We start from the raw sequence: 15,723 nt of genomic DNA on the forward strand, positions 1-15,723 counted from the left end.
CACCATTTCTGACTCCACAAATAAAACTCATCAGCTTTCTGTTTCCATTGCGTGGTTTAAGCTGAGTTAACGTCTAATCTAATCTAAAAACATAATTATTCAATCGTTAACCTATATCAAAGTATTGTTGAATATGTGAACTGTCTTTGTTGGATGAGTGCAGTGCTCATACAGAGCAGACTAACTCCTTTTAAAGTTTATAATAGCTTGGTCTGGGACCTCGCATCTGTCCAACACCTGGTTTATCCAAAATAAGAAATTAGAATGTAATTGAATAGACCAGTTTTAAGATAAATGTCCTGTTATCATTATTCCGTTTGTTTTTCAGCCTCTTTAGATTTGATACATTAATCACTTCTGCACTATCGGATTTAGCCCTTTTTAGCAGGTTGGCCAAATTCATTCTTCCCACTTTTATTCCAGACGGAAAGCACAACTCTTATGCGTTTCCCATTGGGGATAAATAACTCGTTAATGATATTCACTTTGGCAGCATTGTGGATCTGAAATATTAAATAGATCTTTCTCATAGTTTTCCTTAACACTTATCATTTTGACTTGCATTATATGAAGTCTGTAGTTTGGTGGATGCTTATTTGCAATTACTGCAATAGACATTAAATAAGCAGGTATACACTTTAAACTAGCTGCTTTGGATTGGTTATTGCAAAGATGCATACTTATTAAGAAATTCATGCATGTATGAAGATGCATTTAATATCATGTATTGAGACCTTTAAGAATGAATTCCAATTCTGACTTCAAAATAAATCTGGAGAATTAAAAGATATAAATCCAGTAATGATAATGTCTTGTTTAAATTTGCAATATGCTGTACACGGAAAATGTTTCTATTAATTTTTGACCATGTGTTTAGTGTCAGATTAGACATGCTAGGTATGTTTTTTTAAAAGCATGATATTGTTTTCTCACTACAGATGAAGAATTTAAATTAAACTTTTTTTCTGGGATTTAACTGTTGCTGCAGGTAACACACAAAACATTTCAGATATCATAGAGTACTGCTGGGTGTTATCTTTATTAAAATTGCCTAAGAATGGCTTGCTATGATTACTGAGTTAGCTTGGGTATAGTTCAAATATCAACGTACTATGCATAATGGCAAAAAAGTGACGTGCCAGAAACTATTTTCTAGTTTGATGCTCATGTCAACAGAAATCATTTTTTTTTTCTTCTTTTTTCCCCACTCTCCATAGGTTTTTCTGTAAATGCTTCATCTGAGCGTCTGAACATGGGAGAAATTGAGACACTTGATGACTACTGAACATAAGGAAATGCTTGATTTATTTAAAAAAAAATGAGTTGTTAATCATGAATTCTGAATGCACCAACCAATATCAGTTAATTAAAAAAACAAATCTATCACCTTGAGTTCATGTCTGTCTTTGTACTTCAACACACCTGTTTCTCATGGCCCTTCATTACATAGTACAATCATGTTTCAAGTACAGAGCAGTCTCTTCAAAAGCCTCTGCACCAACCTGCATGTTTTCAAGCATTGAATCACGTTTTCCGCTGTGTAATATTAATGGTGCAGTTAAACATAGTACCCTTTGTTATATAGAAACCTGTTTCCTTATCACTATTATTGGATTTTATTCAGAATACATGATTAACTGGTCTATTCAATGTTGGTCACGTTAACATCCATTCTTTGAACATTACAGAACAATCGTGTCAGTAATGTATTTATAAGCTAATTCTATAATACACATGTTGAAGTGCTTGCTTTAGTACTGAGGTGTATTAAAAGTGGTTTGGATATTTTAAGGATATCCAATATGTTTCTGTAAGAATAACACCTATTCTGTCTAGCCCATTTTAAAGAGATTTTAGACTATGTTTTTGGCCTTGTACAGTCTTTTGAAATTAATATATTTGCGATATTCAATACACTATAGCTGTCATAAAATATGCAGTTATAAACAAAGTGTTAGTTAAAATATTTCCCGAAATTCAGAAATCACGATATTCTTTGTTATACAGTTGCTGCATGAAGGCTGCAATGTGTAACTAGAGACACTTTAAAAATTTCAGTTTGATACTGTTCAACATGCATGTGCAGGCCATTGCCCAGGAAGAAGCTTTTTCTCTTAAAAGGGCTGTACCCACTTCTTGTTCAGGTTATATTTTAAAATTGTTGAAAATCAAATCTTTTACAGTATCTTGGTCTAATCAAAGTTTGTTTTACAACATAAAGATGGCTATGGAAAAAAAATGCTGCAGTACTGTATGCCACCAGTTATAGTGCAACATTGAATTTGCAACTTATTTACTGTATTTAGGTGTACAGAAGATTCCCTTTGAAAGGGAACTTGGGTAATTGACCCTTTGGTGACTGAAGGACTCTTTTAGTTTCTGAGAAACATGTTTTGAATCACTTTTTTTTAAAATAAGATTCTGTAAAAACATAATGCTAAATATTAGACTGACAAGTTATATACACAGAACATGTCTCTAGTGTACATTCGGAATTAAAATGCAGTGGATCCTGCTTATTGTCACTGCTTTCTTCATGTCACTTTTCTAAAGCCAATATTTTTAATGGTTTTTCAATTCTGTTCAAATTACTTTGGGTTTGTTTTTGTTTAAAAAGACACTTGCAGCACTCCCTCCTTTTCCTACTGCTCCACAGTGGCATAGGTAAATTTGGCAGCATAAGTGCTGGTGAGAAAGAGATTTGGACTTCAGCACAAGGTTTAGACCCTCCTCTCTCTCTTTTCTCTCTCTCTTCTCCCCCCCCCCCCCCCCCCCCCCCCCCCCCTCAAGCAACCAGACCCCTCCAAAATCCCTCAACTACCACTATCATTCTGGCACTACAAGTTGGAGCTCGCCACATGACACTTCCTGTGGTCCTTTTGCTTGCTTTATGCACCTGTACACTTTATGAATACTTGTCCCATGCAGATGCAAATATTTGCAGCTTGTGGGGTGAAGGAAGCATCATTAAAATCTCCACAAATGCCCCTATTGGTCCTTAACTTGTGTTTTCTATATTAGCCAATGCCATCTTGATTACAGTCATTTAGGTTGTTAATAAAGTGACTGTAAGAGGAACTCATGTTGAGATGATGTTTAGAATACCCGTATGGAGTGAAGGGCACCAGTTGTTTCACTATATTGGAGTGTGCACTAATTGTCTTCTCATTGCATACTATTCCATCTCCTTAAATGCATGATTTATTTAAAAACTGAAATCTGAAAACATTGAAAAATATTCTGTACAATAAAATTTGTATGCAGGTTTTCAATCTACTCTCTTGTGATATCTACATTACTGGCAGCCACCTAAACACCACATGCAGCAGCAGTGTCCAAGTATTTATCTAGAAATTTTTTGCAGTGTTGGATTAATAATACTGTGCAAGGCAAAGAATTTTATATGTTTACAGATGTTGGATGCATCCTGATTTTTCCCCTCATTCAAAGCTCATTTTCAGATGTGAATCCTCAGTTTGAAGAGATTAATGGCATAGCGATGCATTTTTTATTGGATTGAACTGCAGTCACTACGGATAGACAGGAAATGTATATTCCACGAAATACAGAAAGCGAATGTAGAAATTCTGAAGTAGTTCAAGTGCAAGTAGATTGTGCATCCAGGACTGAGAGATACACTTGGAACAAAGGAGAGTCACTTTGGAAGTTAGTACCTGAATAATCGCCTCTTAAACTTTGTAATTTATTTATTATCCATTTTTCTCACATCTGCACTCTGATTCTGATGACAGCACATACTTTTATATTAATTTGAAATTCATCTTTCAAATGAAGTTCTTGAATGTGCACAGGCCTTTATTCCTGAAACCATTATTGCTTAAGCAAGTACATTATTCAAAGATTGTTAATTGCTGCCAGATTTTGAAGGTTACTGTACTATCACCTTCAGATGAAAGTAAATCTGATATCTACTATTTAGTTGAATGTGTCAAACACCTTCCTTTTTGTTTGCATAGAATTTCACATTGAATAGTAATGTTTAAGAACAAATACCAGTTCAACACAAGTCATTGTACTTACAAAAGGAATTTGCTGTGTTCAGTGCTTCGTTACATTTCAGTGTGAAAGGTACTGTGTAAATACTGTTCCAATCCAGGCAAATGTTTTCTTATAAACTTAAAAATACAGCCAATCCATTGTGACGTTTCCCCTCCAATCAGCAGTGAATTTTACCAGACGAACCGATTTCCTGCTGACTCTTCTTTTTCTATCAGTTCATTTTTTTCTTTTTATAGAAGTTTGAATTTTTTAAAAAATCAGGATTTAACTGTATTACAAATTGCAAACCTGTTTGAAAATAAACCATCAAATATTTTAGTGGTTTGCATTTTCAGATTTCAGTTTACCTCTAAGGTATACATTATGCCAAAGGCATATTGTCTCAATGAACATAGACTTGTTTTTCAGATATGTACAGTTAAATTGAGTTGTACATAGTTGTAATTCCTTTGACCCAGTAATAGTAGTTGGGATTGAGTTTTTTATACAGCTGCTATGCAAGTTGGAGGGAATGGTATATAGTAGATGAGACTTTGAAACAGTCTCACCGTGTAAGAGAGAGCCCTTTTTTTCCCAAGCCAAGCTGTGTGTAAAGAAAGCTAGAGATTTTTGTTTCCTCCCTGTGTCCTTGGGCTCTCTTGTTCCATGAATTTACAATCATAGATTGGTATTTTCATTAAAATGTAAATAAGTTTTAAAAATAAAAGACTTCTATGAGTACAATATGTTGATCTTTAATTTGACATCACATCATTTGATGTCCATTGTTTAGTGGTGATGTTGCTGTCTTGTAAACATTTTTTTCCCTGTTTCCTTTAACTATCTCCTGCATAATACATTCCTGAAAAGAATTTGAACATAGAACAGCACAGAACAGGCCCTTTGGTCCACAATGTTGTACCGAGATTTAATCCTAATGTAAAATATAGTAACTTAACCTACGCACCCCTCAACTCATTGCTATCCAGGTGCATGTCCAGCAGTTGCTTAAATGTCTCCAATGACTCTGCTTTCACCACCACCGCTGGCAATGCATTCCATGCATTCACAACTCTGCGTAAAGAACCTACCTCTGACGTCTCCTTTATATCTTCCTCCTAATATCTTCAAACTATGACTTCTCGTACCAGTCAAACCTGCCCTGGGGGAAAGTCTCTGGCTATTGACTATCTATTCCCCTCATTATTTTGTACACCTTGATCAGGTCTCCTCTCTTCCTCCTCCTCTCCAGAGAGAAATCTCTGGGAAGGTGGAAGAATTAATCAATGAGAAATCCATTTCTAAGTCTCTGCTGGGAGGCATGTTTTTTTTCCCCCCAATATCATCAGAAGAATGATTCACCTCCGAACATAGGAGCAGAGTATTCCATTCAGTCACTCAAGCCTGCTTTGCTATTCATTGAATATTCATTATGATCATCCAATTCAAAATCTGTTCCATGCTTTTCTACCACATCTTATAGAAACTTGAACCAAGCTTGACTTCTCCCTAAAAGACCCAAAGATCTGGAAAATACTGGAGTTGAAGTGAATTGTCATGCATCAGAGGGTGCAACTAAATGAATTAAGTAGCCACATTTCTCACTACTTCCCAAACCCCAGCGGGCAGAGTAGAAGACTTTTGAGCCCAATTTTCTCAATGACTGAGTTGGGGGTGCAGAGTGATAGCAACAGCATGGGTTCAATTTCCATACCAACAGAGATTACCACAAAGGGCTTTTATTCTCAACCGCGTGCGTGCGTGCACACACACACACACACACACACACACACACACACACACCATTGAGGCATGGCGACCTTCTGGTTTAAATCACCACCAGTCCTCTGTCTCTCTAATCAAAGGATAGCCTGGGATTATGGCGACTTTATGGTTAAATAACAAAAGTTATTTGTTCACTGTGAAATTCTAATGCATCATCAATCTCATCACTGATATACGATGAACAAGGCAGTTCGAGGATTGTGCATTTTTACAAGTTATGTACAGAGGATTTGTTTATAATAAAATTAGATTCAAGTTGGATGAGAATTGCAGGCCAATTGAAGCTGTTTTCTCTGAGCAAGGGTAGTCTAGGTGGAGTTGTATATCAGGATTATTGTAGTCTTCCCTCTGGTTTTTCAGCAACTGTGATTTGCTTTCACTTGTTATCAAGACAGTCTTGTGTACTGGTGGTCTTTTAAAATGAACAGACTTAGACCTCAATGTTGTAGTCTCCCAGTTTTAAGGCATGGATGATATCTATCTTGTTTTGTTTGCAGATGGAAGTGTTTGTATAGCTTTTTCTGAGTCTTGGAGTCCATACATTTTAAGTTTTGTATGTCTCCAGAAATTTCATAATTGACTGACCATGGATGGAGTGTCTCTATTGATGTACTAAGTCAAAGCTATTTTGAGTTTTCATCATGAACTTACCCCAAAACTTTGTATAATGTGAAGGCAAAATACTGGTGGATACTAGCCTGTTCTGAAGAAGGGTAACACTGGACTCAATGTTAACACCTTCTTTCTCCACAGATGTTGTCTGACATGAGTTTCCCCAATATTGTGTTTAACTCACTATTTATGGTGCTTAATTCAACATTTATGTAAGTTACAGATATCACTTGACAATTGGCAGCTGCTTTATGCAGCATTTTAATGTACTTTTTAAAGAGGAATGTTCCATAAAATTCTGTATTACGTACACCTGATCTTTAAAGTTATGAATAGGACATGTCTATCGTGGACATGAAAATTATGATAACACAGGATATATGATATAGAGACAGGCCATTCAGTTAACCCAGTCCATTCGAGTTTATACTCCACATGAACCTTCTACTATTTGTATTAAGTACATCTATATTTGTAACAATCTATTCTCACTCAAGTGCTTGATTAGCTTCCTCTTAAATTAATCCATATTTATCACTTTAACACATTGTGAGATTCCGATTCTCACCGTTTGCATATAGAGTTGTATTTTCTAAGCATCATAGTTGGTCAGTCTAGGTCATAGCTAACTCAGCATATCCTATTCAGTCATCGGAATGAAAGGAGTTAAACGTGTATTGCAGACTAATTTTAAAGTCAATTTTTGGTTGACTTTTTCAGTCGTGTCTTTGTATTCAATCTCTGAGTAAATTTCTGAGGTAATTGATGGTTCTGAGGTAGGGCTACCTGACCCGAAGCATTAACTCTGATTTCTCTGCACAGATACTGCCAGACCTGCTGAGTGTTTCCAGCCATTTTTGGTTTTGTTTCTGTTTTACAGTATCCACAGTTCTTGCAGTTTTTAAAGTGAGTGGTTCACTGCAGTTATTGCTGTTTTCTTCATGAGTTGATAAAATTGCTCTGACATCAAACTACTTTATGGTAAATATTAGATACATAGTAAAGCTATTTGAGTTGTTACCATATTATTTTCCGGTGCTTCTAATAATTGCAAGGGCAAACAATGGCCTAGTGATATTGTGGCTAGACTGTTGATCTAGAGGCCCAGGTAATATTCTGAGGACACTGGTTCGAATCCTGCAGATGGTGGAATTTGAGTTCAGTAAAAGTCTGGAAATAACAGTCCAATTAACATGATGACTGTGACTCTATTGCTGATTGTCTGAAAAACCCATCTGGTTCCCTAATGTCCTTTAGGGGCGGGAACTGCCATCCTTACCTTGTCTGGGCTACATATGACTCCAGACCCACAGCAATGTGGTTGATTCTTAACTGCCCTCTGATGGGCAATAAATGCTGGCCTCATGCTGTGAATTAAGGCCTGGCTAGCTCAGTCAATAAAGCATAAGAATCATTCTCATTGTCGTGGGTTCAAGCCCCACACTGGACGCCTTCATTTCAGACTAGCCCAGCTCTTTGTTCCTGCAGCAGTATTGGCGCATAAAACAGGGTCTTAAAAAAAGTATCCAGCCAAAGGCTCTCAGTGGCTGAATCATCTGTCTCCCCTGAAATCTCTACTGTTACAGATGGCAGGCTTCAACCAATTCAATATCTTTTAATGATGTCAAGATATGCTTTACGGCAAAGTCATGGGGCTCAGACAATATGCTGACTGTAGTACTGAAGACTTGTACTCCAGAATCGGGCACCCCTCCAAGAAGGCTGTTCTCATATAGCTTTAACTTTGTCTCAAAACATACCAGTGGCTTTCCTTGGGATAGTGTTGAACGGCAAGTTATCTGGATATTTTCTAATCAATTTGTTCAAAGATATTATTATGCATACTTAAAGCAGGTAGCATCTGAACCCAATCCTCCTCACTCAAAGACAGGTACATTACAACTGTGTCACAAGAGCTCCAAGAATTAGTTATCTACTAAGAAATTGTCTAATCTGTAGTACATTTAACTTAATGCCCATTTTATTACCAATGTAAAAATACTTAGTATTGTCATTATTTCCCAAATGCTCATACACCGTTGTGTCCGTCATTTTCCATAATCAAATTTAGCACTGCATAATCCTCTGTTGAGCAACAAATAGTAATTTCCTTATTTTATCTCCAACTGGGTTAAGCTGCAACATTATAACTCATGTCCCTCTTAGAATCATGAAGTCAGTTATGACATAGTAGATCTTGTGGCTATTGAACTACATTTGTGACCTGAGCCACCACTAGATGGAGCTCTACATGCAGACTCTGATAGAGTAAGGAATATGGTATCAGAGTCTGTAATAGATACAAAAGTTTTGATTAATTTTATTACGTCTGTTTCAATATTTAGTTACATTTATACAAAATTAATTGCACTTGTTACTTGACTCATGCCTATCACAAATTAAATTAAGTTTACAAGATTTCCCCAACCCTAATTACGTTCATTCTCTTACCAAATTATTACAAGTTGTTAAAATGTAATAAGTAGTTTTCTACAATGTGTTAAAGCACAACTTGTCAAGTTTTAATTACAAAAATGGTTTGCTTTAACTATGAGGATCTTAACTTTTTGTTCCTTTTTGCAGCTGTGTTGTGGGATGTGGAGGTGGAACATGATGGTCATTCTTAATAGTGGTGCCCTTTATCTTTTCTGTTCTACCTTTTCTGCACTAACCACATCCCCAGTTAATTGAAAGGATTACCCCTTTAAATTGCAACTAAAACCTAAATTTTACTATCTAACATTCTGCAGTAGATTGTCAATATTTATCATATCCCTTATTATTGAAGTCAGCCTAAATTTGATTTATGGTGCAACGCAAACAATTCTCAATGACTATGATTGCAATAACAATCCTTTAAATTATTTAATTAGACTAATAACAAAATTGGGGTGATAAGTGAAATGTAACATTTCCACACAATTTGCAGGCAATAACATTTCCAAGAAAAGAGAATCTAGCCATCCTTTCTTGAAATTTTCTGACATTGCCATTGTTAATTCACTCACGGTCAACATCCTAGAGGTTTCTGATGACTAGAAACATCACTAGAACAGACATGTAAAGATTGTGCTTATAATAGCAGATGAAAGGCTAGGTGTACTTACCTCCTGACTTCCCAGAGCTTATCCACTAATTACATGACGCAAGTCAGCAATGTGATGGAATACCCCCCACTTGCCAGGATGAGTGTCACTCCAGGAACACTCTAAGCTTGATGCTATCCAGAGCAAAGCAGCCCTCTTGACTGGTCCTCATCCACTTGCTTAAATGTTCACCAACAACTCAAATCCACAACAGTGCACCATCTACAATATAACATGCTCACTTGTAGCTATATTGCCTTTCCTTCACTTACTGAATCAAAATCCTGGAACTTCTTATAGGACTTGTCCCACCTACAAAGCACCTTCTATTCCTTTGGTGTGAGAAGAAATCTCAACGTTGTCAATCTTCTGACTGCATATTTAACCATGTAATTATTCACAAACTCATTATCAAAGGTTAGTACAGAGAATTGGAGGTGACCTTCTGATATTTTTTAATGATTATTTGGGAAACAGAGGGATTCAGTAAGAATAAAGATGACTTTCATGTTGGTGGGTTTCCACTTTGAACTGGGACCTCAGCTGTCCACCATAAATGCTAATGATGCAGATACATGAAGAGCGATTCCTAAACCCAGGTTTTCGGATGAGTTTGTATACAAACAAATTGTGTAGATAGGAACTGGAAGTTACAAAGCAAAGCTGACGGGCTGGATGAATTACCAGGACTTTGTAAGCTGAAACTCATTTTGAGGAAGTGTGAGGCCATTAGCTGAGAGATAAGCCTGGCATTTTTGTACTGCTGAGAAACCATTAGCTGGGGAGGAATAAAACTAAATCAAGTGATCAAACATAAAGCATTAAAACTGATCTATTGTACATGTAGAAGATATGACATATGCCTCATGGGATCCTGGTCTTTATCTTGCTGTAATTCAAAAATGGGATGTTATGTTCTTTTTTGACACAAAAAATCTGAAAAAAAAGAATGTGACTATATTGCAGATTCACGAGTATGACACCAGGATTTAGGTTAAATTGAGGATTGATTGCATTGCTGATTTATTGTCCTTAAGCTTAAAAAGTTAACTAGAGATCTACTTAAGGCGTTTAAAATGATAAAGGGACTTTGTCAGGTAAGTGCAGAAAAAAAATTCTCTCACAGATATTTCAGAGCAAAAAGGCATAATCATAAAATGGAGATATTTAGGAGTGAAATCAGAAGATATTTTTCAAAAAGGCTGATGGAAATTTGAATCCAACGCTCATAAAGACATGGATGTTGGGTCAATTGAAATGTTAAAAGACTGAGTATTAGATTTAGTAATTGTATCAAAGATTATGAAGCATAAGTGGCTTGATGGTGTTAAGGTACAGTCAGCTTTCCTTTTTATAAGATTCAGTCAAGGAATATGTGTGTCACTGGCTGGGCCGATGGCTATCGTCCATCCCAAGTTGCATTTGAGAAGATGATGGTGATTTGCTCCACTTAAATGGTGGAACAGATACCAACAGCTAAATAACTTAAGTTCCTTCATATGTCTGTGTGGCTTAGTTCATAACATGCATTTTATTGCTAAAAATACAAGTCCTTGTATACAAGAAATACAAGGTTCTACTTCATTAAACTTGTAATTAGGCTTGTAGGCTAAAGACTGTTCCTCATCCCTATGATTGTCTTTCAATAATTCTCAGATGGATTACAATCATAAGCTGTACCTAACCACATACTCGTTGCGCTCCTGTATATTCTTCCCCCACCAGCAGGAAGACATTTTTCTTGGTGATTAATTCCCAGCCATGTCTGTTTGTGTTTCCTAGACTCCACATTTGTTCCCCATGGCTGGTCCACATGCTGCCTATCAATGCTCTTTGTTTTCCTTTGAAAAACCAATGATCCAAGAGCTTCAGAAGCTCTTACCCTGGAAACAGCTCATTCTCATCCTCCTTCCTGTTGTCCTCTGCTTTCATTTGCTTACCTATACAAACCCATTGTATTAGGGGTTGTATAGTTTTCTCACCTTATATAGTAACCACTGGAATATTTGTCAAGTTTTAAAAATTCACTGCTTGAACATAGCTCAATAGCGAGAATGTATTCACGAGACTGCACCTCATATGTTTCATTGTTGTCACTGCAGCACATTTTTTTAAAAAAACTGATCAGTTTTTTTTTAAAGTCCTGAGCGTTACATAAAAATCAATTGTTTTTCAGATGATAGATATGGGGACAGTGCTGGAAATTGGCATTGAGATAGAAGATCGGCCATGATTTAATTGAATGGGGGAGTGGGCTTGAAGGTCTGAATGACCTCCTCTATGATGATCTTATTTCCTACATTCCTATGAAAAACAGGACCAATTTCCTCTCTGGGTTTTTGTCTTCCTCCCTCAATTTTAGTGCAAATGGGGCAGTTGGATTGTTGAGGCAAATTCTTAGCATTTGTCCATTTTTTAATTACTGAAATCCTATGAAATTAAGTAAAGATTTGAGCCAATTGGTTTAAAGTCAGAGTAAGCGTCTTAACACGAATACAAGCCAAGCCTGCGACCATTTTTGGCACATGTATATCAGGACTGTGCAGCAAACCTTTAGAAATTCCACTGTCTTGTTACATCAGTCATAGCGTTTAGCCATTAAAACAAATATTAACAACTCTACGGCAATCAATACACTAAATAGTGGACTGGAACATTGAAAGTGGAGACTCTCAGCAATGGCTGGACATGAGGTTTTTTATTAACTTAGACAATACTTGTTAGTAAGGTTACATGGGAATTAGACTTTAATTATTGAACAGCAAATTGTTAAAAAATAAAGTTTGATCTTTTGTCATTATCTGATGAAATACAACATATTCAATTATGGGTGGTTTGAACATGGTTATGCATGTGAGGTTGTATAAGATGATTACATTTAAGCTCTTTTACTTGAAAGTAACATGGAGTGAAGGGGGCATGTGAGTTTCTGCCCAATATTAAGTTCATGTGATCCAGTTGGCATTGGAATGGAATTCCAGATGAAACCCGATTTAAAAGCCAAATGCTAATTTCTTTTGTAAATCTGGAGACATGAAAAAGGCAGCTGAACTGTTGCCAAAGACTTTGACAACAGACAGATACAGTCCCTGAAAGAGAGGAAAACAGCAGTAATGTGGACAGTGGAGGTATTTTCTTTGTTAGGCACTAGGCAGGATGCTGGTTGGAGCTTACTCTCTGGTCAAACAAATTTAAGAACACTGGATTTTGGTAGAAGTCAGTACTGTTTTTGTTTTGGAATGCAAAAGCCCAGGTATTTGTGAAAAGAATGAAGTGACCAGATTAAGGTTTAATAGAAAAGAATTTTACTACATCAAGTTCAAAGAACATAATTCCTAACAATTCTGCTATCTTAAACAGTCAGTTATTTCCAAGGTAATTGTAGTGGTTTTAATTGTCAGCCAAGTTGACATCGTAGGATGAGTTCCTTGATATAGACAAGAGTGTCCTCCACTGTGTCTCACACCTGCACACAACATGGGTGCTGGGGAAAAATAAGCACTATTGCAGTTCAGCGGTAGTGTGGGGGTAAAGCAAAAAAAAAAGATACAGGAGCATCAGGAGTTCAGGAAAAAAAGGTGTCCTCCACTGTGTCCTACACCTGCACGCATACGACATGGGTGCTGGGCAAAATAAGGACTACTGCATCACACTGAAGGAGCTGTGTCAGTGTCAAAGACTCTTCATGTGTAAATAAAGGGTGACTTGGTAACAGGATACAAAAAAGACAAACAGGAATGTCAGAGGTGTTCTGATTGCCTTTGAAGGAGCTGGATCAGTGTGGGAAGGACTCGCCATTTTTGTGTGAAAAAGAGATAAACAGGAGTGTCTGAAGTTCTGTTTGCTTTGAAAGCTGGCTCTGAGGAAGCCAGGCTAGAGTCATAGAGATGTACAGCACAGAGTTTCAAGTACTATGCATGTGTAAATAAAGGGTGTCTTGCTGACAGGATACTGGCTTCTGTGGAGTTATTTCCCTAATGTCCTAATTTTCCACTGGCCAGATAGTAGTCATCTCAGTGTGGATGGAAATTGTGCATGGGACCTTGCGGAAACCCTAGCTTAATCAGGAAATTGTGCATGGAACACCCAGCATTTTCTGCTCAAATTGGAGAACTTGAATGGTTGTGATGAAATTAATTAAAATACTCAGGAAATTTTAGACTATTGATTACATAGGTAACTCATGAGCAACTATGAAATAGAGTCTATACTTCCATCCCACACGCCCCAAACCCTGAAGTAATACCATCAGGGAGGTGACTCCTTCCCTGGGACCCAAATACCACTCTAAACCGATCTGACCCAACACTCCCAGAGCCAATTTGACCTGGACCCCAGCACCAACCCTTTCCCCTGGTCATTATGGGCACAAACCCAGAATGGACCAGACGTGAAACCACAACTTACCTCTGCATTGGGCATGATATTCTTCCCTGATTAGCTGTCCTACCCAGGCAAAAGTGAGGACTGCACATGCTGGAAATCAGAGTCTAGAATGGTGCTGGAAAAGCACAGCAGTCAGGCAGCATCCAAGGAGCAGGGCTCTCCCACCCACCCTAACCTATTCTAAACACAGCATCATTTGTCATGATACCTTGCAGAGTTGAAAAATGTGGTGCTGGAAAAACACAGCCGGCCAGGCAGCATCCGAGGAGCAGAAGAATCAACGTTTCGGGCATAAGCCCTTCTTCAGGGATCATTGCACATGATACCTTGCTCCCTGGTACCCTACCCCCTGCATGGATGCTAGCAGATCAATCTGGTACCTACTCCTATTTATCTGACAAGATTAGAGTTGTGTTGGAAAAGCACAGTAGGTCAGGCAGCATCCAAGGAGCAGGAAAATTGCATTGTAGGCAAAAGCCCTTCATCAAGAATGAGGATGGTGAAGGAAGGGCTTTTGCCCGAAACATCAATTATCCTGCTCCTCGAATGCTGCCTGACCTGCTGTGCTATTCCAGCACCACTCTAATCTAGACTCTGATCTCCAGCATCTGCAGTACTCTCTTTTGCCTATTTATCTGACACCCTAGCCCCCTTCAGCTAGCACGCACCCCAGCTGGAAACCTACTTACCTGGCACCTTACCCTCACGGTATCCAAACATCACACTTGCCTTGATTACTTAGGGTTTGACAGAAGCTGCCAAGGTATGGCAGTTGGCTGCTGTGATAAAGGGGAATGATCTGCCTTCCTCTGTCAGTTCTAGGCTACAAAAGAACTGTCAGGATGGAAGTATGGCTCCACGTGCCTGAGAGAGCCAGTGGAATTACCTTTCAGAAATGCAGAGCTCCCTTCGTAAGGAAAGGCAGAGTGGCAACCTGCGTGAGATTGCCAGTCCTTAGAAATCTAGTCCACTGTGAAATGGGGTCCGACTAATAGTTAAGGATTTGGAGGGGTAACAATCCCCACATTGTAAAATTTCAAATTCAGTTTGAGACAGAGCAACTCTGGCCTTAAACCAGTTGTCTCAACTTAAATAAATTTACAAAGATGTGAAGAGAGAGGTGTTGAAAGTGGGTGTGAAAATGGGGTAAGAGAAAAGTCACTGGATGAGCAGCGGGAAGACGTTTAAGCAAATATTTTGTAACGTTCAGCGAAAATTTATTCTAGTCAAAAGAGGGACTTGGTGAAGAGAGTTAACCACCTAATGGTTAACAAAGGTGGTCAAGGAGAGTATCCAATCCAAAACAAAAACAAACAAAATAGTAAAAACTAGTGGCAGGCCAGAGGATTGGGATTTTTTAGGAATGAGGAGTCAATGACTAAAATCCTAATAGAGATGGAGAAAATTTATTATGAAAGTAAATTGTCAAGAAATATAAGAAACAATGGCAAAAATCCATACTGGTATGTAAAGCAAATGAGGTTTAAGTAAGTTTGGGTCCCTTGGTAGACGTAACTGGAGATTTGAAATGGAGATGACATAATTTAAGCCATCCCTTCGTGGTGAATGATACGATAAACACCCCAAAAATAATGGTTAAGTAGGGTGGTAATGAATAGACAGATAATCTAGTAGTTTCTGTCGTGAGCGACAGCTACTTAACCAACTTTTGAGAGCAAAGGTGACCAGCCACCAGGACCTAATGGCCTGTACCTGACATGCAGACATTTGTCGCAAAATTCCAAAACTCACTGGATTCTGGAAGGATTCAAATAGGCAGAAAAATAGTCAATATAATATCTCAGTTAAAAACCAGAGAGAGATGCATAGCAGGACATCTAGAAAAACATAATGA

General features: G+C 37.7%; 1 protein-coding gene across 8 annotated transcripts in view; it reads left to right on the plus strand.

The window, feature by feature from the left end:
• The window catches only part of gigyf2 (GRB10 interacting GYF protein 2), a 207,024-nt gene extending 202,281 nt beyond the window's left edge, over positions 1-4,743 (plus strand). For all 8 annotated transcript variants that reach the window (XM_072572842.1, XM_072572845.1, XM_072572847.1 and 5 more), the window contains one exon: positions 1,218-4,743. In XM_072572842.1, the coding sequence (XP_072428943.1) occupies positions 1,218-1,285 (68 nt within the window). In that variant the 3' untranslated portion in view covers positions 1,286-4,743. The remainder of the gene's footprint in view (positions 1-1,217) is intronic.
• The last annotated feature ends 10,980 nt before the right edge of the window (positions 4,744-15,723 follow it).

This window comes from Chiloscyllium punctatum, chromosome 6 (assembly GCF_047496795.1).
Source record: "Chiloscyllium punctatum isolate Juve2018m chromosome 6, sChiPun1.3, whole genome shotgun sequence".
NCBI classification, from domain to species: Eukaryota; Metazoa; Chordata; class Chondrichthyes; order Orectolobiformes; family Hemiscylliidae; genus Chiloscyllium; species Chiloscyllium punctatum.